This window comes from Barbus barbus (genome assembly GCF_936440315.1).
Source record: "Barbus barbus genome assembly, chromosome: 1".
NCBI lineage: Eukaryota > Metazoa > Chordata > Actinopteri > Cypriniformes > Cyprinidae > Barbus > Barbus barbus.
The window spans coordinates 17,675,408-17,698,132 of record NC_136729.1 but is presented as its reverse complement, the minus strand read 5'-3'; the positions used below and the strand labels follow the sequence as shown (position 1 = coordinate 17,698,132).

Here is a 22,725-nt window from a genome sequence, read left to right as displayed (position 1 = left end):
TGGAAGTTTGACCTTGAGTAGAGAAACCACAGCTCTAAGCCGGGGTATAGCTGTGTTTTCTCTGAGGCCTGCAGGAGATGTTGTGGGGTTATGAAGGTGCACTGAGGGTAAACAGACAAGGTCCCGTAACAGTTATAAATCTGAGTGCTAATGGCCGCCCTCCTGTGGAGCGCTGCCATCGGTGGAGCACAGTGACAGCTACAGGGCCGGGGGGCACTACGGGGCACGGGGGGGCACTGGGGGTCTGTTCTGGCTAATTTAGTTGTTTGAAAGGAACGCGGCAGGGAGCCTGGAGACTACGGGACAGCAGTAGACTTGCAGCTCTGATGTCACGGTGCAGCCATTAGTGTGCAAGTATGTGTGTGCGGGGGAGACTGTGGAGCCGCCCTTCAGGGCCCCCCTGTCACATGGGCCATATGGGTTAGAGGGAATCGAGAGAGGTGTCCGCCGTCGGGCGTCCCTGTAATTATTGTGCATTCCAACACTGTCTGTTACCATTTCTCTCTGATTGGCTCGCACTCTATATTTGCATTTACATTTACATTTATTCATTTAGCTGACGCTTTTATCCAAAGCGACTTACAATTGCTATACATGTCAGAGGTCGCACGCCTCTGGAGCAACTAGGGTTGGTGTCTCACAATGGATTCGAACCCGGGTCTCTCACACCAAAGGCATGTGTTTTATCCACTGCGCCATCACCACCCCTTGCGCTTATGCTGTCCTATACGGTCCTTCATATAAAGCAGTCACTCTTGTATTTGATAATATCTCACTCGTATTCACTCTCTCATCTTACACAAACAAGCACCCATGCTGCTGCATGCTGTTTTGATACGATTTTCACAGCGGGAGAAATAAAAATGAAGAATGGAGGGGAAAAGAACTGTAAATCCCCTTGTCAGCACTGGAGCTCAGCACTGGGCCTTTGTTGTGTTGCTAAACCAAACTTGCATAGAGGGAACTCACAGTGATTTGCTTTATTTAATTTCCAATCTCATCCATAATAGAATTACAGCACAAACAAACATAATGTGTGTTTTTGGCCTTCTCTTATCTGGCCACCAAGTGAGTTGAATCACTGGCATGCCTCTCGTCCAGATGCTTTACGCCAACTACATGTTTCCACAGCGAGGGATGGAGTGATCGTACTCTTTCCATGTTGCCGTAACACAAAACAGGGTCTTTTGTAGACAGTGATATTATCATAAGCTCTGATTTATTTTCTAAGTATAAAGTGTCTTTGACACATTTTACCCTGTGTTGACTAATACTCTGATTCCTTTTGTTTTTTCTGTCACCCAGATGGCGAATACTTCACTCTTACCAGACATGAGCCCATCGGAGTTTGTGGACAGATCATTCCTGTGAGTGTTTTGGCCCTATTTTAGATTTTCCTTAATATACTTTGCTTAAAAATTCCCAGTCCTTAATAGAACCCCTTAGTGAGGGATGACTGGCTTGTTGAGGTTTGGCTATGGTGGTTTAGTTTTTGGGGAAGCCCTCTTTTGTTTAAAGTTGGCCTAAAATTAAAATGCTATTTAATAAATTCATGTTATTGATCTTATTGTGAATGATTCATCCTTTTTGACCCTGTGATTTTTTTTAATCAAAATGTCATAACTCTATCTTCCGTTGAAACAACAGAACGACTTCTTTTTGGTGACATTTGATGGAATTTTCTAATTCTGCTTAAACCCTTCCCCTTTTTATAAACCTCTGCATGAACCTCAGATCTGCATCCGTTCAATCAACAAGTGAGATAGATGGAACCAAGTTCCCACCATAATTTGTTTCGCTCAGATGTACGTCAAAAAACTGCAGAAAATATCTGCAGCTATTTCCATTACGCTGTAGCTTTAAAATATATTGCTCAGGTTACTGGAAGTGTTTGTGGTTCTTATTAGTCACTTTACGGTTGACTACAAACAGACTGGCAGGACGAGATCATGACCAGTACCAGTGAGGCAGAAAAAGAAAGAAAAGGGAACTGAGAAATAATGAAAGAGAAACGCATGGGTTAGTGGGAGGTATACTTGAAGGACAGAAATAGAAAAATAGAAAAAAATAATAGATTGTGACGATGAAGTGCTTACCACTCTAGACCTCATGACACGAGAAATGACTTGTTTCCAACAGTGCACACCAAATATTCCACTAAAATCTGGTCCATCTAGCAGGTCTTTGAGGATTGTAGGAGACTGACAGGCACAAATTACCGGGCTGAAGTGATACAGAAGACTGTGTGATTCTGTTTTAGAAACATTCGGTTTCCAAATTAATGTGCAGGAGTCTGAAATCATTAGTGAAGGAGTTATGCTCTCAAGAAGCAGAGATACGAGGTTGTCTGAACGAGCTCCCACAGTAAGTTCCTGACCTATGTCTGTACAGTGGAACTTCCCCCTGGTGATGACAGCATGGAAATTGGGGCCAGCGCTGAGCTGCGGGAACACTGTTGTCCTGAAACCTGCTGAGCAGACCCCTCTCACCTGCCTCTACATCGGTGCTCTGATCAAAGAGGTACAGCAACATGATTTTACAACATTGTTTTGAATGACCACATCACATTCATAATACAGCCGTAAAATGATCAAAGTGATACAAAAGCAACATCAACACACATTCATGCAAATGAGTGCTATTTCATCATTTGTTCCCCACTGCACCCAGACCTTTGTTGTTCTGCCTTTCCCTTTCTCTTGGATTAAGAGGCCTATTTTCTTCTCTTCCTTTTGATGTTCTGTCCATCCTCTCTTCCACAGGGCCTGTAGGGAGGTCGGGTGGGTCTGGATTCCCCCTCCACGGCCTGTGGTGTTCTTGGCTCAGCTCTCATCTAAAGCTTTTTCCTCTTGTACTGTTTTCACAGGCTGGGTTTCCACCGGGAGTCGTCAATATTTTGCCAGGCTATGGGCCAACGGCTGGAGCCGCGATCGCTTCACACATGGGCATAGACAAAGTGGCGTTCACAGGATCGACTGAGGTAATTTTCCTATCGGACAAATGGAAGAATCACACCCTCTTCCCTAATTCTCCTTTCCGCCGGTGTGACATAGGCCCTGTCCCGAATGGCAATCTTGATGTGGACTTGCAGTCTTGTGGTCTTCATTCAGGCATCAGTGAAGTGCGCAAGACTGCAAGGTGTCACATTAAACATTTTAGCATTTTAGTCCATGTGGTACAGTGCGGACTTGTAGGAGTCATTTGGAACCACTGGGATGTTAAAAAAATGTGACTTTAAATGTACAACAGCTTGTCACTGGGAAAGTACCCTTAAAAGGACAACTTTGTACCTTATTTACTCATAAAAGGGAAGTCATGGCCTAATGGTTCGAGAGTTGGACTCTTAATCCAAAGGTTGCGAGTTCGAGTCTCAGGTCCGGCAGGAATTGTTGGCGGGGGGAGTGAATGTACAGCACTCTCTCCACCCTCAATACCATGACCGAGGTGCCCTTGAGCAAGGCACCGAACTCCCAACTGCTCCCCGGACGCCGCAGTATAAATGGCTGCCAACTGGGTGTGTGTTCACTGCTGTGTGTGTGCGCTTTGGATGGGTTAAATGCAGAGCACAAATTCTGAGTATGGGTCAGCATACTTGGCCGTATGTTACGGCACTTTTTTTTTTTTTTTTAAAGGTTCACAGAAGTACCTTAAAGTCCTAATTATGAAAAGAAGAATGCAACAAAAGTGACAACAGTGAAAAAAACAGCAGTTAAGAAAGCATGTGATCATAGTGCTATGGATATGTTGTACTTTATAGGTAAAATTTTTGCACTTTTTTTTTTTCTGACAGTGACAGGTTTAGTGCATTTATACCCTATCACTAATGAGAAGCCTGAGGAAGTTGTGTTTATAGTGAAGTGAAATACGGCCAAGTATGGTGACCCATACTTAGAATTCGTGCTCTGCATTTAACCCATCCAACGTGCACACACACCATGAACACACACCCGGAGCAGTCAGCAGCCATTTATGCTGCAGCGCCCGGGGAGCAGTTGGGGGTTCGGTGCCTTGCTCAAGGGCACCTCAGTCTTGGTATTGAGGGTGGAGAGAGCGCTGTACATTCACTCCCCCCACCTACAATCCCTGCCGGCCCGAGACTCAAACCCGCAACCTTTGGATTACAAGTCCAACTCTCTAACCATTAGGCCACGATAGGGGTTCTGGGGTTCTGGGGTTCTAGGGTTCTGGGGTTCTGGGGTATAGGTTATAGGGGTTCTGTCTGCTGTCTCATACAAAACATGCTCTCACACTGGACCACCTGGCTTTCCAAAATCATTTCTAATAAACAGGTTTTAGGTGGAAGTGGCAGTGAGATGTTAATCCACAGGTGGTTTGTCATAAGCACGGAACAGAAACAAGGATTGGACACTTCATAGGTCCGGCAGGAATTGTACTTCATATGTACTGTTAATGTCGCGCCAGTCTGGTTGGACACCTAAGTTAATTTACGCTTTGTAAGTGTCCTGTGCATACTGTATAATGAGTACCCTTTCTATTGAGCTCTATGCATCAGTCTTTAGACAGCTACACTGTGGCCCCAGAGGAAAAATCACACTTTGAAGCCAACTGTATAAATTTAATAGAAAGCCAGGGATTGAAAATAGGCACCATGTTAGGCACAGAGAATTTACCGCTTGAAAACAGGCCTCACTGACAGCGACATAACTCTGCTGTGACAGCGTATTTTAAACAGTGATTATCTCTAGCTACACTTGCCTCGCTGGTAAGAACCCTTAAGCCCCTAATTCAATTACAGCCTCTCATAAATCTAAATATTTCAGTGTGTGTTTTGATCTGTTCTTACACTTGCAGCATGTGTTTTGTTATTAATGAAGTGAATTTTGGGATGTTTAGAATAGACAGAGCTAAAGCTTATGATGCCATTTGCTTGACCGGAAAAGTGAGTTTGTATGCTTGCCCAGTTATAATCGAGTTACAGCAGATTTTTACGTAGTGGAGCTACAGTGTTCATCTGTCTGTCCAAGAATACGTAAATATATAAAAGATTAAATACAGAAATTACCTGTCTTCTTTGAAAAAATCACATGATGCACGTTATCACGTTATTTGGTTCTGTTAGTCTGGCTTTGCAAAAACTAAACTGTAATGATTTCAGTTATTTACTGAACTTTGAAAGTGCACTACATTTCAAAAGTTTGGTATCAATAAATTCTTTTAAACTAATTAATACTTTTATTTAGCAAGAATGCGTTAAATTAATCAACAGTGACAGCAAAGACTTTTTTACATATGTTAATGTTGCCAAAATATTCTGTTTCAAATAAATATAAATAAATATTGAACTTTCTATTCATCAAAGTTTTCACAAACATATTAAGCAGCACAACTGTTTTCAACATTGATAATAATAAGAAATGTTTTTGAGGACTAAATCAGCATGTCAGAATGATTTCTGAAGGATCATGTGACACTGAAGATATTAAAATGACGACTGCTGAAAATTCAGCTTTGCCATCAAACAAATACATTACATTTTAAAATATATTAACATATAAACACTTATTTTAAATTGTAATATTTCAAAATGTTACTCTTTTACTGTGATTTTGATCAAATAAATGCAGCCTGGGGGAACATAAGAGAATTCTTTCAAAAATATTACCTCAAACGTTTGAACGTAAATGTACTTTGTGTTTATCTTTATTGTTAAAGAAACAGAGAATTGTGTGTGTGGACTTAAGACTTCTCACACAAACATAAGTGTTGTTTCAACAGAAAACAAACTAAGCTTGTGTCCTTGAAAAACACTTGTTGAAATGCAACAGATGTTTCTTTGTGGGAAATGACAGTTAAGTAATTTCCCAGTTCTCTGCTATTTTGATGACTGCGATGACTTTTTCTTTCCTTTAAATCAAAATGTCATTGATAAAACAAGAATGCAGTGACTGTGAAAGAAACATCAACAGACCACACAAATCCTCAAATGATCATAGCGTCACTCTGAAAACGGTCCCATCCCACCCGTCTTCACCCACGCTTCCACTGACTGACTTTCACAGGAAACTCATCACTATACACCCCACCCTCTTGCCCTTCCTCTTCACTGGCAGCGGCCACACAGGGTTTTGCTCTTCTCCTCGCGTCAGCACTGCTGCTGTGGGTGTTGCTGAGCTCTAATCTGGACTTGATTAGGCAGCCCAGATCTCTCATGCTGTGTGTGTGTGTACATACACAGACTCTGAGTCACTTCAGCCGTGTGTATAAGGGAGGACTAGGCCAGGGGTGGGTGGGGGGGACAAGTGAGTGAGGCATTCTGGTGTATTATGACCTGCCCATTGCTGCTATTTGTGGAGTCTAGCTCCTTTGTGACAAGTGTGCAGTGTGATTTCTTTTTCATCTTGCATAAATCAAAAAACACATTCAACCACATTTTTAAATGGTTTCAAACATTTTATACATGTATTATTATTATTATTATTATACACAAATTATGGTCATGACGGCAGACAAACCAGGAGTTACTAAACATTGTGGCACTAGTAAATTTTTTTGGTTAAAGAAGCTCAGCTCAGCTGTTTTTAAGCTACTTTCTCCAACAAATTAGCACTGCTCAAAATTAGTTCACTAAATTGAAATTGCATTTTAAAATATATTAAAATAGAAAACAGTATTTTTTATATAAAGTTTTAACAGTATTTTTGATTAAACAAATGCAGTCAATAGAATAGAATAACAGAATAATATTTATAATACTCTTCATTCAAAAACATAAAAAAATCTTACCGACCCCAAACTTTTGAACTGTGGTGTATATTAAAAAAAGTACTGCCACTTTAAGTAGCTTCAATGTTAGTAGTTTGTAGTGTAGCTGACCACTTTTTCAAAAAAAGTGGCTTTATTACCTACTTCAAATTATGAAGATCTTATAGCTTGAAAAACTAAAGTAGCTTCCCAAAACTGAGAGCAACACTCATATAGTATCTGTGAGAGGTAGGCATTTACATTCGTGCAAAGAGCCCAGCTTCCATTTTTTCCACTGAGCAAGAGTGTCAGAGGGAACTGGATTGTTTTCCCTTCGTCTTCTCCTCTCTCCCTTTCTCTTTCCGCTATCTGATGGAAAACAGATAGAGAAAATATTCACTGTCAGTAAGTATGTTTTGCGGAAAGGAAAATTTACAAATGTTTGTTTATGGTTAGGAGTGCTGCTCACAAGCCTCCAAAGCCCTGAATTGGCTGTGAAGAGTGAGACTTTTTCTCACACACACTCACACACGCACACACGCACACACACACACACACACACATGTTGGTTTTTGTGGTTTATGGGGACTCTCCATAGGCGTAATGGTTTTTATACTGAACAAACTGTGTGTGCTATGGCCCTACACCAACCCTACACCTAAACTTAGCCCTCACAGGAGACTTTGTGCATTTTTAGATTTAAAAAAAACACCATTTAGTATGTAAGCCTTTTGAATTACGGGGACATAGGCAGTGTCCTCATAAACCACCTTCATATTGTAATACCTCTGTCATACCCATGTCATTATACAAATTTGTGTCCTCATAAACCACATAAACATGCACACACACACACACACACACACGTGCAGTTGGAAAAGAATAGTTTGACGTGAGCATAATGTTCTCTGTGATGTGAAGCAGTGCCATGGACAGCAGCTGTGCGATGTCTACAGTGCTTACACAGGCCTGATCAGCAAGTAAGATGAGAGCCAGTCCACCGCTAATGTGAAACTTTAGGTGAAAAGTAGTTTGAAATCCAGCTGGAAGAGAACAGATTCAAGGAAGAGCAGCAAACAACATGGAATTATGAAACAGTAGACTCCTGTTAAAAAGAAACGTGCTCCTTAAGCTCAGAGAAACCAAAACCAGACCAATAATCACTACATACGCTTTCATTTATGCACTAACAAAGCCAATAAATGCATTTTAAAGGTCTTGTTTCACTGTTTTGTGGCTGCAAACAGTGATGAGCATCCTACACAAACCTGTGGTTGGTTCTTCCTGTTCTCGATTAACCAGCAGATACTGTTGCGTGTAGGACATTCCATTCTCTTTGGCCGCCACCATATGTGCTAATAGATATTTAAGATGTGAGCCAAATCTCATGGGCCTGATAATGGTGCTGGTGCTGGTCGCCTTGTTGAAGAGGGGCTTCTTAGCCGGCAGGATTTATTAATGACAGCATCCCACTGATGTTGAGATTTAGTAAGGCTTCTCTGCGATGTCCCGGTGATTAAAGCGCCTCTTCTCTCTCCACAGGTAGGCAAGCTGATCCAAGAAGCAGCAGGAAAGAGCAATCTGAAGAGAGTCACGCTAGAGCTCGGGGGAAAGAGTCCCAACATCATTTTTGCAGATGCTGATTGTAAGTATTCAGACACTGTTTTACGGCTGGCCTCCTGTTGTCCCACTGCAACAGTTTGTGCACAGGTGCTACTCCACAAACTCTCACATCAAAGACTTTCGGGGATCGTTTAGAGCTGTGTCTGGGGGAAAAAAATGAGTGTCTTATGTTTCCGAGTGGCCCATATACATTCAAATGAGCTTATCTCACTTCCTAAACCCTTGGCCCTTATTGTCTCTAAGTAGCCCACCAAACCAAGGCATAAGTCAGAGCTTTTAAATGTTTTCAGCAGCCGTGAGCATGGCCCCCATAAATCAGCCGAATGGACCCTGCCCGGACGCATCACACCACAGCCGTAAATCTGCCGGCTCCCATTAACCCTTCAAATGCCACAGCCTGCCACCCTTTCCCCAGGTGTCCATTATCCCAGACAGATGTACATACTCATGTGCATGTATGCATAAACAGCAGACACACCAGAAAAAAATGTGTGGAGAGATATGTTACAGCTCTTTAACTGGAAAAGTCTGTCTCCAAGTCTATTAATAAATGATTTATTGGCATGTAGGGGATACATTGCTCATTTATCACCTGTTGTTTGGGCTGTTCTTTGTTTTATTTAAATAATAGTGCATTGCTGGCAGATGTTTAATAATGTGTTTTCTCTCATTCTCAGTTGAGCTGGCAGTCGAACAGGCCCATCAGGGTGTTTTCTTCAATAATGGTCAATGCTGCACCGCTGGTTCCCGTATCTTTGTGGAGGAGCCCATTTATGAGGAGTTTGTGCGAAGGAGTGTTGAGAGAGCACGGAAAAGGACGGTGGGAAATCCCTTTGACCCAACCACTGAGCAGGGACCTCAGGTTAGACCCTGTTTGTTGCTTTAATATCATAAATAATTAACATATACTACCATTCAGAAGTTCAGAAGCAAAAAGAGAAAGAAAGAAAAAAATGTATTCAAAAACTTGAGTGTACTTTCATATGTACTTTTATTCAGCAAGGAAGCAATAAATTGATCAAAAGAGACAGTAAAGGCATATGTAATGTTACAAAAGATTTCTATTTAAAATAAATGTTCTGTTGAACTTTCTATTCATCACAGAATACTGTAAAAAAAAAAGCATCACTTTTTCCACAAAAATATTAAGAAGCAACTGCTATCAACATTGATAATTGCAAATTAGCATATTAGAATAAATAGTGAAGGATCGTGTGACACTGAAGACTGGAGAAATGGATGCTTTACATTCAGCTTTACCTTCACATTAATAAATAAAAATGTTTAATAATATTAAAGTAGAACACAGTTATTTTAAAATGTAACAATATTTTGTAATAATATTTCATATTACTGTTTTTACTGCATTTTGTAATCAAATAAATGCAACCTTAGCACATAAGAGACTTATGCTTAAGACTAAAGAAAACCTTACCGACTTTTGCACAGTAATGTGTAATAATATGCTATAATATAATAATATATACCTAAATAATATTTTTAATCTTACAAAAATTATTTCAAAATTCATGTCATTACATACAGTATCTCACAGAAGTGAGTACACCCTTCATATTTTTGTAAATATTTTATTATATTTTTTCATGTGACAGTGACAGAAATGACACTTTGCTACAATGTAAAGTAGTAAGTGTACAGCTTGTATAACTGTGTAAATTTGCTGTCACCTCAAAATAACTCAACACACAGCCATTAATGTCTAAACCGCTGGCCACAAAAGGGAGTACACCCCTAAGTGAAAATGTCCAAATTGGGCCCAAAGTGTCAATATTTTGTGTGGCCACCATTATTTTCCAGCACTGCCTTAACCCTCTTGGGCATGGTCTTCACCAGAGCTTCACAGGTTGCCACTGGAGTCCTCTTCCACTCCTCTATGACGACATCACTGAGCTGGTGGATGTTAGAGACCTTGCGCTCCTCCACCTTCCGTTTGAGGATGCCCCACAGATGCTCAATAGGGTTTCGGTCTGGAGACATGCTTGGCCAGTCCATCACCTTTACCCTCAGCTTCTTTAGCAAGGCAGTGGTCGTCTTGGAGGTGTGTTTGGGGTAGTTATCATGTTGGAATACTGCCCTGCGGCCCAGTCTCTGCTTCAGTATGTCACAGTACATGTTAGCATTCATGGTTCCCTCAATGAACTGTAGCTCCCCAGTGCCGGCAGCACTCATGCAACCCCAGACCATGACACTCCCACCACCATGCTTGACTGTAGGCAAGACACACTTGCCTTTGTACTCCTCACCTGGTTGCCACCACACACACTTGACACCATCTGAACCAAATAAGTTCATCTTTAGAAGAGGCTTCCTTCTGGGATGACAGCCACGCAGACCAATTTGATGCAGTGTGCGGCGTATGGTCTGAGCACTGACAGGCTTACCCCCCACCCCTTCAACCTCTGCAGCAATGCTGGCAGCACTCATACGTCTATTTCCCAAACACAACATCTGGATATGACGCTGAGCATGTGCACTCAACTTCTTTGGTCAACCATGGCGAGGACTGTTCTGAGTGGAACCTGTCCTGTTAAACCGCTGTATGGTCTTGGCCACCATGCTGCAGCTCAGTTTCAGGGTCTTGCCAATCTTCTTATAGCCTACGCCATCTTTATGTAGAGCAACAATTCTTTTTTTCAGTTCTTTGCCATGAGGTGCCATGCTGAACTTCCAGTGATCAGTATGAGAGAGTGAGAGCGATAACACCAAATTTAACACACCTGCTCCCCAATCACACCTGAGACCTTGTAACACTAACGAGTCACATGACACCGGGGAGAGAAAATGGCTAATCGGGCCCAATTTGGACATTTTCACTTAGGGTTGTACTTCACTTTTGTGGCCCGCGGTTTTGACATTAATGGCTGTGTGGTGAGTTATTTTGAGGGGACATCAAATTTACACTGTTATACAAGCTGTACACTCACTAATTCACATTGTAGCAAAGTGTCATTTCTTCAGTGTTGTCACATGAAAAGATATAATAAAATATTTACAAAAATGTGAGGGGTGTACTCACTTCTGTGAGATACTGTATATTATTAAACAAAATTTGTGAGTGCCATCAGAATATAAATAAAAAATGCTGTACAATTAAACATTAATAATTAAACAGGACATTATATTATCAGCATAATTTACCCAATTTATTATTAAAAAGTCTGATACCTGTTCCAATAGTCAGAGAAAATAAAGACATGGGATTCAGTAGCTGATCATCTCTGTGTTGACTGTGTCAGGTGAGTCCAGAGCAGCAGAGTCGTGTGCTGGAGCTCATTCAGAGCGGCATAACTGAAGGAGCTAAACTGGAGTGTGGCGGCAAAGCTCCTCCTTCTAAAGGCTTCTTTGTGGAGCCCACAGTCTTCTCTGATGTACAGGACCACATGCGCATTGCCAAGGAGGAGGTAAGCTTTATTGATCTCTGAATTCTGAATCTAACTTGGAATGTTAAATGTTCAAAGTGTTACAATAAAAAACAAAACAACTACTTTGTTTTAGATATTTGGGCCAGTTCAGCAAATCATGAAGTTTAAAACTATTGAAGAAGTGATTGAGAGAGCCAACAATACAGAATATGGTCTGGCAGCAGCGGTCTTCACCACAGACCTCAACAAAGCCATGACTGTGTCTGCAGCTCTGCAGGCCGGCACTGTCTGGTAAGTTTATCACATCAACAGATCCACTTGTTTTGTTTTGTGCCCAAATATAATTGAGCTATTTACCTTAATGTGCACACTGCAAAACATAATTTTCTACACAAGTGTTTTTGTCTTGTTTTTATTCAAATATCCATGTTTAAATCAAGATATATTTATTTAAGAAACAAAATGGCGTAAGATATAAAGTTTTATTTTCTAAAAGATTTATCAAAAATACATGTTTTATCTTTAAATTGAATTTATTTATCTTACCTATTGGCAGATAATAACTTTTATGATTTTTTTTTTAGAAAACAAGACTTAAGTGCTTCTTAATTTAAGAATGATCAGATCTTTGTACTATAAAAAAAAAAAAACTGAGCAGGAAAAGAAGGTTTTGAAGTGTAGTCACACTTATTTAAATCCAGTAAGTTAAATAGTAATCCACATGATCTGCAATTATGTGTGAAGGTGAAAGATTTCCTGAAGACCTGAAATGCTGAAATCGCACTAATATGTGACCCTGGATCACTAAACCAGTCATAAGTTGCACGGGTATATTATCGATTTTTATTTTATGCCAAAAATCATTAGGATATTAAGTAAGGTCATGTTCCATGAAGATATTTTGTAAAATAGATATTTTTGATATTTTTTTCCTACAGTAAATATATCAAAACCTATTTTTATTATTAGTAATATGCAAGAACTTAATTTGGACAACTTAAAAAGCGATTTTCTCAGTATTTAGATTTTTTTTGCATCCTCAGATTCCAGACTTTCAAATAGTTGTATCTTAGCCAAATATTGTCCGATCATAACAAACCATACATCAATGGAAAGCTTATTTATTCTGCTTTCAGATGATGAAAACCCTTAAAACTGATTTTGTGGTCCAAGGTCACATATGTCACAGAACTGAATGTAATATCATGAAATCGCTAAGATTGTGAAATGTATTTTTTGTTGTGCAGGATCAACTGTTATAATGCCCTGAGCTGCCAGTGTCCTTTTGGAGGATTCAAAATGTCCGGCAATGGTCGTGAACTGTAAGTGCATTTATAAATAATTTAACATCACAATCGCGTTTTCTATACATTTGATTTATGTTTCCACTGACACAGTTGTTCTTCATTTTCCAGGGGTGAGATCGGACTGAAAGAGTATACAGAGGTGAAAACCATTACAATGAAGATGTCAGGGAAGAAATCTTAAAGCACAACTATGTACGTTCCTAGCAGCGTGAAGTCTTCCTCTGAGGTTAACCACTAGCCATTATCCTTTGGTTGTCTTTAGTGGTAAAACACCACACAGTAACCACCATCACTTCTGCATTGGAGCACCTCTTCTCCTACATCTTCGTAGGCTGTTCTCATGAACTACCCTTCATCTCCATCCCGCGTCCACTATCAGCTCCACATCCACTGCCACAATTAACTGCCTCCACCCATTCCAGCTGTGTCCTCCTTTCGCCGGCTCCACTAACCATACTAAAGCACTCGGAGTCCCGGTGAAAGAGGGCTATGCTTTTGACCACTGCACCAGCAACGTGCAGACACTAACAGACTACAACCACTCTCTTTGATGATCTCCCACGGCAAGAGGCCAAAGGAGGTCTGTTGTGTCTGAGGGGGTGCCATTCTCAAACCTCATAATTAACTTGCCTTTCCACTGGGTAGAAATCTAGTAGACATATTAGTTTTTACTAAGACCACTGAAGCTCTCTATCTCAGAAAAAAAGATGTTTTCTTTGAATGAGTATTAATTCTAAAATTTGTGTAATTGCTTTATGTTTTTATTTTTCATTTCATTGTTTGATTATTATTACTATGTATAACTTTGTCGATGTCGTGACCAATGTAAGCAAAAATGATTTACCTCAAAAAAATAAAAAAATAAAAAAATATTTGGTGTGTATTTTCGACATATGATTCCTTATTGATGCCCATTTATTGTTAGGTTTAAAGAATTATGTACTATGAATATAGAAGTTAAGATATAGAGTAAGTTCTTCATTAAAATGTTTTACTCAAAAGCTTCTCTTGAAGGTGATTTTCTAATTGTCTTGTTACAGCATAATGACTGAGACATTATGACTGAGGAAAAAAAAATCATTAGTAAAAGACAGGGGGGAAAAATCCCTATACAGAGATCCTTTTGCAAAATTCATTTCTGCTTCAGTTTTTGCATTTTTTCAGATGACTCTGAGTAGTGAGTATTCAGATTTATGTCAACCAGGGTGAGAACAGGCTGAGTCAGAAATTGTTTGGTAAGAGCTCTTCAGATATGAGTGAGGAGAGCCAGATATAAGAATCACCCAGTAGTGCAACTACCTTAGAAGTTGCATTCCCAAAGAAACAGTCACGATGGATTTTCCCAGCAGCCCAGCCAATCTGCTGATATCCTTAGTCAGACCAACATGCATGATGAAAAGACTTGGCTACGTTACACAACACTGGTCTGGATCTGGAAGAGCAGAAAAGGACAGCACAGCGCTTTGAACTAGACCACAGAAAGACCACTACAGTGATAGCTTGCCTTCCTGTGGATCGCATGGAAATTAGTCTCAACCGTTTCCCTATGAGTTAGTATGTGACAACAATCGAAGAACAAAAGTGGTTTGTTTCACCTCAAAGATGGTGTTGCATGTTTTCAAGTGTGAACCCATCAACACAGGAAAGTGTTGGAAGGTTGCAGGCGAAAGGCCTTACAAGGATTGTTTAATCCATTTGACGTTGTTGCACAATGGTGTCATCGACCCTTCCCTCCTTAGGAGTCTGTTGAATAGTATTTATAATCCTCTGGAGTCTCATATGATTACAGTGTACCAAGTTCACACCGATATTTCTACATGACAGTAGTGTAAAATCACGGCTTTTTAGTAAGAAAAACATGATAAATCAATAAATGGCATTATTACAGACTTTATGTGTGATTCTTAAGGGTGTATTTTCATTTTTATGACTCTGGTAGTGCATAGTGAACTCAAATGAATATTAACGTTCTCACACCCTTACAGATTTCTCTTTTTTCAAAATATGAGAATGATCACAATGATCGCTTCTCCTTTCGGATCCTGATTTCAACCAGCTTGGACTCTGCCCAAGGTTAAAAGGCGAGGCGGCATCCATCATGATCGGAATTCCAATATCTTTCCTCTGAGACATACATTTATTAGATGAAGCACTTATGGAGTCTGATAAGTATCATTCACTGATCATTAGCCTATGCTCTTTCAGAGGATTTATGGTCAAATAGATCCATATAACCTTCCCATCTATTGAACCAGAGGATGAATTAAACATTTGTGTAACTCTCAAATAGGAGCTGGCGTACATTTCCAATCCAATTAATCTTCTCGAAATAACTATGGATTTTCTTCACTTTGCCAAATAGTTTATAAAACTAATGCATGTCACATTTATAAATGCAGATGTTCTAAAATGAGATTGCAACATAAGACGCTAGGATGTGTTTATTTGTCTTCATCAAGATAAGTGGAGAAAGCAAAGCTGGTGGGAACTGGAGAACTGCAGCACCCTTTACAAGCTCCTCCTCCAGAGGGAGACACTTTCTCCCCTTCTGCCATATCTCAGAGATCAGTTAGAATCACACAGTAGTGTGTTTGGACTGCTTCAAGATCTCTTTCAGTTTGTTTCATTCCCTCAGGAAAGAAAAATCCCATATGAGAGCTCTTAAATTTCTCAATCGTTTCTCCTAGATATCAATTAAGTTAACTAGAGAGTAGAGACCTAATGGAGACCTCTCTCTTGATAAAAAGACCACAATAATCTCCTTGAGAGTGCGCAGTCCATGTAATGTGTGCAGTCTGTCAAGATACCAATGTATTTGTAAAATATATATATATAGGCCTATATATATATATATATATATATATATATATATATATTTTTTTTTTTTTTTTTTTTTTTTTTTTTCAAAGTAAAAATTTTTTTTTATTGAAGTATGTATTACAAGAAAATGCTATTTAATTTTTTTCTACTTCAGAACTCCATGTTTAATTCAATTTTGTTTCTTTGTAATTGCTAGTACATTTCATCACAAATTAAATGATATTAAATTAAACGTGATTTTGTTAAGTAGAAAAACTGAAACCTGTTCTTGTAAAACAAACTCCAATAATCTTTTATTTACTTTGAAACTTTTTATTAACTAAAAAAATAATTTTTTGACATGTAATCAAAAGTCAGATATTTCAATATAAACACAAACATTTCACATTAGACACTTCCAAATATCTATTCTTCAGAACTGCTATACAACAAGAATTATTTTTTTTAAAATATATTTTTACCAAAAACAAAGAAACAAAAAAGGACAACAGCAGAAATGCATTGATGCTGCATCTGAAGTCTAGAAATGTGATGCATCTTTCAATAATTCCTCTTTCAGAACACATGAATAGAAGTTTCACACAATTCATTGTTTTTTTCTTTCAGTCAAACATCACTGCAGGTACCTCAATCTGAACATAACCATCTGCTATTTCTAAACCTGTACTCCCATTGTCGCATGACTAATTAGCAAGCAGTGAAAAAGAAATACACAAAGTATGTTGGGCTTCAGCCAGCTTCAGTCGGACCTCTGCTCCCTTAGTTGGGAGTTAGCTAGTTTTCCCTTTCCTCTGACATCACTCCTCAAGCCTCATGCAACAATAATACAGCCCCAATTGCATGACATTATAGCTTCCTTACATGCACATGGGAGGGCCGGGGCTGAGGTCCCTCCTGACCGCAGACGTACTGTGCTAAGTTCCCAGCTAGAACCAGCTGCACAGCTGCTGCATGAGAGGAACACAACTGGATAAAGAGATTCCAGTCTGTTTTGGGGAGAAAAAGTTTCCTAACAGAGCACTTCCCATCTCTGGGCAGTCCATGTACCACTGTTAAAAATGTGATGCAGCTGTGTTGTGGTCCCAAAGGCATATTTTAAAATAAATGTACACTGTCAATAAGGGCACCTGCCCCTTGTGCAATTAAAATCAGGAAACAGATGTATTAATGGCAAGAGATTCACAGGCTTATTTTGGTATTTTTTACTTGAATTATTTGCAGCATCTTACTTGAGAAACAAACTGGATTTTTATGAGAAAAATTCTTGGAATTTGATACGCATAGACTTTAGGAACACAATGTTAAAACTAGATCATAAGTGTCTGATATGTAATCACTAGAGATACGGCCATATGAATTATAATTGTTTTTTTTATCAAAATCAGAATCAGAATCAGAATGAGCTTTATTGCCAGGTATGTTTGCACATACAAGGAATTTGTTTTAGTGACAGTAGCTCCACAGTGCGACAGAGACAGCAACAGGACAGGACACAGATAATAATAAATAAAAATAAAATAAACAATGTACAAATATACAAAAATGGACAATGTGCCAAATAGCACAAACGCAATATACAAAATAGACAATTTGGTATGTACAGGTATGTTAGGTGCAAATTTGAAATGTAATAAGTATGTGTGTAAAATAAAATAAAAAGTATGATAGTGTTGTGTGTTTCATGTTTATTGTTCAAGTGTTCATGAGATGGATTGACTGAGGGAAGAAACTGTTCCTATGTCTGGTCGTTCTGGTGCTCAGAGCTCTGTAGCGTCGACCAGATGGTAACAGTTCAAAGAGGGAGTGTGCTGGATGTGAGGGGTCCAGAGTGATTTTGCCAGCCCTTTTGCTCACTCTGGATGAGTACAGTTCTTGGAGACCGGGGAGGGTTGTACCAATGATTCGCTCAGCAGTCCGGACTACCTTCTGTAGTCTTCTGAGGTCAGATTTGGTAGCTGAGCTGAACAGACAGTTATCGAAGTGCAGAGGATGGATTCAATGATGGCAGAGTAGAACTGTTTCAGCAGCTCCTGTGGCAGGTTGAACTTCCTCAGCTGGCGAAGGATCTTTGTTTTATTTTTTAACAAAGCAATAAATCTGCAAAAAAGCTCAAAGCCCCCCCAAAGGAGTCTAGCATCTCAAAAATTAAATGCATCGATTTTTTAAATCAGGACTTTTCATTCCATTCTTTGATCATTTAATTTGTTGTTTTAGCATAATTTACGAATGCGAGGCAAATGCTTAAGCATGTACCAATACATGCACAAACACACAGTCAACAAAATGCACCTTGTGTGTGTGTATGTGTTTTAATGTGGTCCAGATGTTCTTGAGGCACATGGAAACAGGTGATGATAGCATTAGCCTGGGATTGGACACAGATGGAAAGGGGCTTGAACCTATTCCTGTAAATAATTCTTTTCCCCTCTGAATTCAAAGTGAATTATGCTCGGCCAACTCTCTGTGTTGTATAAACTTGCCATACCAAGGGTCCGCTCTCTGCGTCAGATCATAAGTCAAGTAAAACATATCATTCAGGTATTTCTTTGTCATATTCTCACTTTAAGGCTGAAGGATTGGCTGGTCCTTGAGGGACAATATTATCACATTTAGGAGGTCTGGTTTGAAAACATGATTTAGATTATCCTGCCAAGGTTTTGTGTAACCATCCAGCCAGACCATAACTTCTGGTAGGTGCTGTTATGTGTTTCCTATAGGTGCATATGAACACACACACATACTTAGTTAGTTTACTTTATTTGCCCCTCATAAGGGAAAATTATATTGGGCAATACAGATAGACCAGTTAACAAGATCCCTGCATTTGTAAGCAATCATGTCCTTATGTCTTTCACATTAGAGTTTAACAGTCCTGTCGCCAAAGGAACAAAATCATTTTTATACATGTTGGGTTTCCATATTTTATGAGGACATCCCATCGACGTAATGGTTTTTATATTGTACAAACTGTATCTCCTTACCCTAAACCTACCCCTCACACAAAACTTTCTATTACCTTAGATCTAAAAAAAAAAACTTGATTCTGTATAATTTATAAACTGTTTTCCTCATGGGGACAAGAAATTTGACCAATATTCATATCCTTGTGGGGGCATTTGGTCGCCATAATGTTGGCAATACTACACACAAACACACTAACTACCATTCCATCATTTAGCAAGGCATTAAATAGATCAAGTTACAGTAAAAAGTGTGATAATAAATATTTTCTATAATAAATATTTTCTATAATATTTTCTATGATAAATAATTTCTTGAGAAAACAGTTAAATTGTAATGCCATATCACAAAACCACTGTTTTTATGCATTACAACTTCTTAACGACCCTAAACTTCTGCATTGTAGTGTATACATTCATATTTATATAAAGTTCATATTCAAATATAGTATAAACCTGAAAGCATATAACCCTGTTTCATTTCAAATTCCGGTCTTACACTCTTACTACATAGAGAAGTTTAGTCTCAGAGAGACCCATATCACGTCTGTAATATGAAGGGTTGTTTCCAGTCTGGCCAATTTGGAAACATAGCTTTCTGGGTAGTTTTAAAACTAATCAGCTATGATTGTATAGCTGGTGGGTCAGTCTATTGGGATGAAGGAAAGAGCCACTACATGTGTCAAAGCCTTGAGTGAGGATGGACATTGAGCAGAACAGAAAAATATGTCCAAACTCTGCAATTGCACCTCTCAAGAGACAGGGTACTTGAGTGTATGAACATAAATTGTCATGATCTGAGTATGTTGTATTTGTAGAAGTCACAGCAGATTGTGTGTTAACTCAAAACATTATTATTTTAGGTTAATAGTGTAATCTCATGGAAGGATCTTTATTGTTTACCTTAAGGTGCATTCAGTTTAGCCTCCACAATAGGAACTTGCTTTGAAGCAAAGCACATAAATAAGGTAGACAGAGATATTGAGCTCACCAGCTCCTCTTCACAACTATTGAAATGGCCAGTTCATGTAATTACTCTATCACGGCTTTCAGAGACCCTCCCCCATATCACCTTAACGTTAAGCCCCCATCCTCACACCCCACATGGACAGAACCTTCCATGAAAGCACCCCAAATGGGGCAGCACAAAGTCTATGTGGCAGCCATTTGGGAAGAGAGTCGTTCACTGTGATGGATGCATAAGAAAGCAACACGTTGTCCCAGCAAGGTGCCGCGGAGCTGCGCTCTACTTCAGCCACCTTTTAACCACCATGTCGCAGTGTGAAATGATTCATTTGCGTTGGCAGACGGCCGTATATCCATGGTGAGGGAGAAATCCCTGTTCTAAATCTCACACCCTCTGTTACATGTTTATGCAGCTGGATTGTTTTATTGGGCCAATTAAATGAAGTTGTGATAATTGAGCATAAGAATCAGGGTGGGAAACAGGGGCAGTCCAGCTGTCAACTGCTGAGCTCCATGAAATCCTAAACAAAGCTCTTTACACCTGTGCTCTTTAAATATTACAGCTGTGTGATGAAAAACAATAGAGAGGAATTACCAGAAGAGAACACAAATGTTGTTTTTGAGTCATAGATGGTATAATCGGTGTCCTCAGTTCTGTGCTCTTTGAAGACACCCTACACTGGCAGGGAAGGCGCTTTGGTAATTTTGCATCCAGGGGCATGAAAGCATCAGCTCATTTCCTGCACATCTCCTCCTGATCATATCCCAGCAAACCCCATGACTCACCCTGCAAAGGACGCAAACGTGGTGTTTGTTTGGAGCTCGGCAGGCCAAGGGTTCTCCCAGCGGAGCACAGAAAACTCACACAGCTGCCTGAGAGCCCACTAATTGTGCTTTCCGTCCCACCGCGATAGCAACCGTAGCTGTTTTGAGCATTTCCACACCCTGTCACAAAGAAGATCATCGTGAATTCAGTCTTCTGAATAAAAGAATAATACATCAATGAACAAATCACTAAAAACCAACAAGACCTTGCTCTTGGTAAGGTCCATTTGTAACTTATGAAACAAAAATATTAAGTGGACAGTTCACATAAAAATGAAAATTCTGCCTATATTTACTCACCCTCATGTTGCTCTAAACCTGCATGACAAGGTTAAAAAAAAAAAAAAAGAAAAAAAACTTTTGTGGTTTATGGCATCCCCAATGTTCTTCAAAATAAGTGTGTTTACATGCACAAATCGTTTTATCGTACCAGTTTAGTTTTTGTGAAATCATCACACAATGCGATTGTAGTTCGGCTTCATTTAACATTTAGACATGTCAATCAAATTACCTGCATTGTTTTACCTGCATTTAAAACAAATATTTAATTGTACACTCGGACAGTCGTATGAAGGCTGTAGCTCAACTGCTTATATACAGACTTATTATCTATAAGCTTGAGCACTGATATTTTGCAATACATGTTCAAACCGAGAGGCTGAGCTCACTGTTGGCAGCTTTCCGCAGATCCTCTCACTGATAGGTGGCTTGGTGATTTCCTGTGATGAAGCTGGAAAATGTTTTGTGGAAAATTGAGAATACTTGCGATTCTGTGACATGAAATTCCTGCAAACATTAAACTGAAATGACCTGAATTCCATTTGGTTCCTCAATATCTCCTGGCGATGGTTTGCTCAGGCTTGAAGAAGTTCCACACACCACAGGATGTAAACCTCCTGTTGCATGTCTCAACAGCCAAGTGCACATCCATCACACTTACGCAAGCAAGACAGTGGTATTAAAACCTTCCCTCTTCCAGAAGATAGTCCTTGGGATTTGAGCTTTAATGATTTCATATGAATGTTATGGCACAATCCTGACAGAAAGAGCATCGGATTCTACTACTAAACAGTTTATATTTTCAGCTCTTATGATTCACAGCTGTGTTGTCTGTACCATTCGCCTCAACGTACAGCTGCGGGATGACAAAGCTGAAGAAATTGGATTTGACAGTGTTTTTCATTCTTTCATCCCCAAAATAACATTACCCATGATGTCCCATCTCTGACAATGTGATGATAATGGATGAGGGCAAAAGCTAAGTTTACAATAGAGAATCTTCATTTGAAGAAGGGGGCCAAGAGCAGAGATAGAGCAGGAAAACAAACGTTGAAGTGCTGATATGTAGAGCAGTGAGTGATAGAACATCTTTGCTGTTCATCCATTGATGGAAAAGACTGTTGACTGAGAGTCGGATCTCTTGCTTTTGCCAACACTGAGGTCTGATGCATCCTAAAATTGAAGCCCCTAAATATAAACATACAGAACTTTGAGCATGCAGAACCTAAATGCATTTATTTAGCAAGTGTATAAAAACTCATGAAGGGCTCAGTGTAATTCAGTTGTTTTGTTAAATAAAGAAGGCAGTGCTAATTGTGCAACATAGGTGAAGAAACAAATTTGCTCCTTGACATGGTCTTCCAGAACACAAAAGATGATTTTAAGAATGTCTCAGTGTTTATTGACCGTACAATAAAGGTTAATAGGGTTCAATGTTGTTTTGGATCCCTTGGATGGATCAAACTTGTTCAAAGCTAGCAGTAGAATGTTTGGACCAACACGAGGGCGAGTAAATTACTTTTTTTTCAGGATTTTCATTTATAGGTGAACTATCCCTTTAAACTGAACCAAATTTTTGATACAGAAAAGGAAGGTTTTTAAAAAACATATGTGAATGATGGCTTGACAAAGCCTTGTCTAAATGTTTAAAGAAATGTAAAACCTTGAAGTTTGTGTTTCTGTTTCGAATGTGACATACAGAAATGTGTACTTTATATATACTTCTTCATATTTAATACATTTTATGTCTCAGGGTGGAAGAACACTCCATTTCCCAGAATTTCATTGTCTAATTAATTTCTCTTAATTCATTCAATTACTCTTCCTGTAACTCAAATTCAAATTCTGATTCAACTTTCA

The 22,725-nt window shown here is 39.3% G+C and overlaps 1 protein-coding gene across 1 annotated transcript in view; it reads left to right on the top strand.

Annotated features, from left to right (window-relative positions):
* LOC306873138 (retinal dehydrogenase 2-like) overlaps positions 1–13,897 on the top strand; it is a 32,312-nt gene extending 18,415 nt beyond the window's left edge. The window contains exons 5-13 of the mRNA XM_079422209.1: positions 1,306–1,367; positions 2,392–2,520; positions 2,867–2,980; positions 8,245–8,347; positions 9,003–9,187; positions 11,583–11,747; positions 11,842–11,999; positions 12,956–13,030; positions 13,124–13,897. Of these exons, the coding sequence (XP_079278335.1) occupies positions 1,306–1,367; positions 2,392–2,520; positions 2,867–2,980; positions 8,245–8,347; positions 9,003–9,187; positions 11,583–11,747; positions 11,842–11,999; positions 12,956–13,030; positions 13,124–13,196 (1,064 nt within the window). The 3' untranslated portion in view covers positions 13,197–13,897. The remainder of the gene's footprint in view (positions 1–1,305; positions 1,368–2,391; positions 2,521–2,866; positions 2,981–8,244; positions 8,348–9,002; positions 9,188–11,582; positions 11,748–11,841; positions 12,000–12,955; positions 13,031–13,123) is intronic.
* The last annotated feature ends 8,828 nt before the right edge of the window (positions 13,898–22,725 follow it).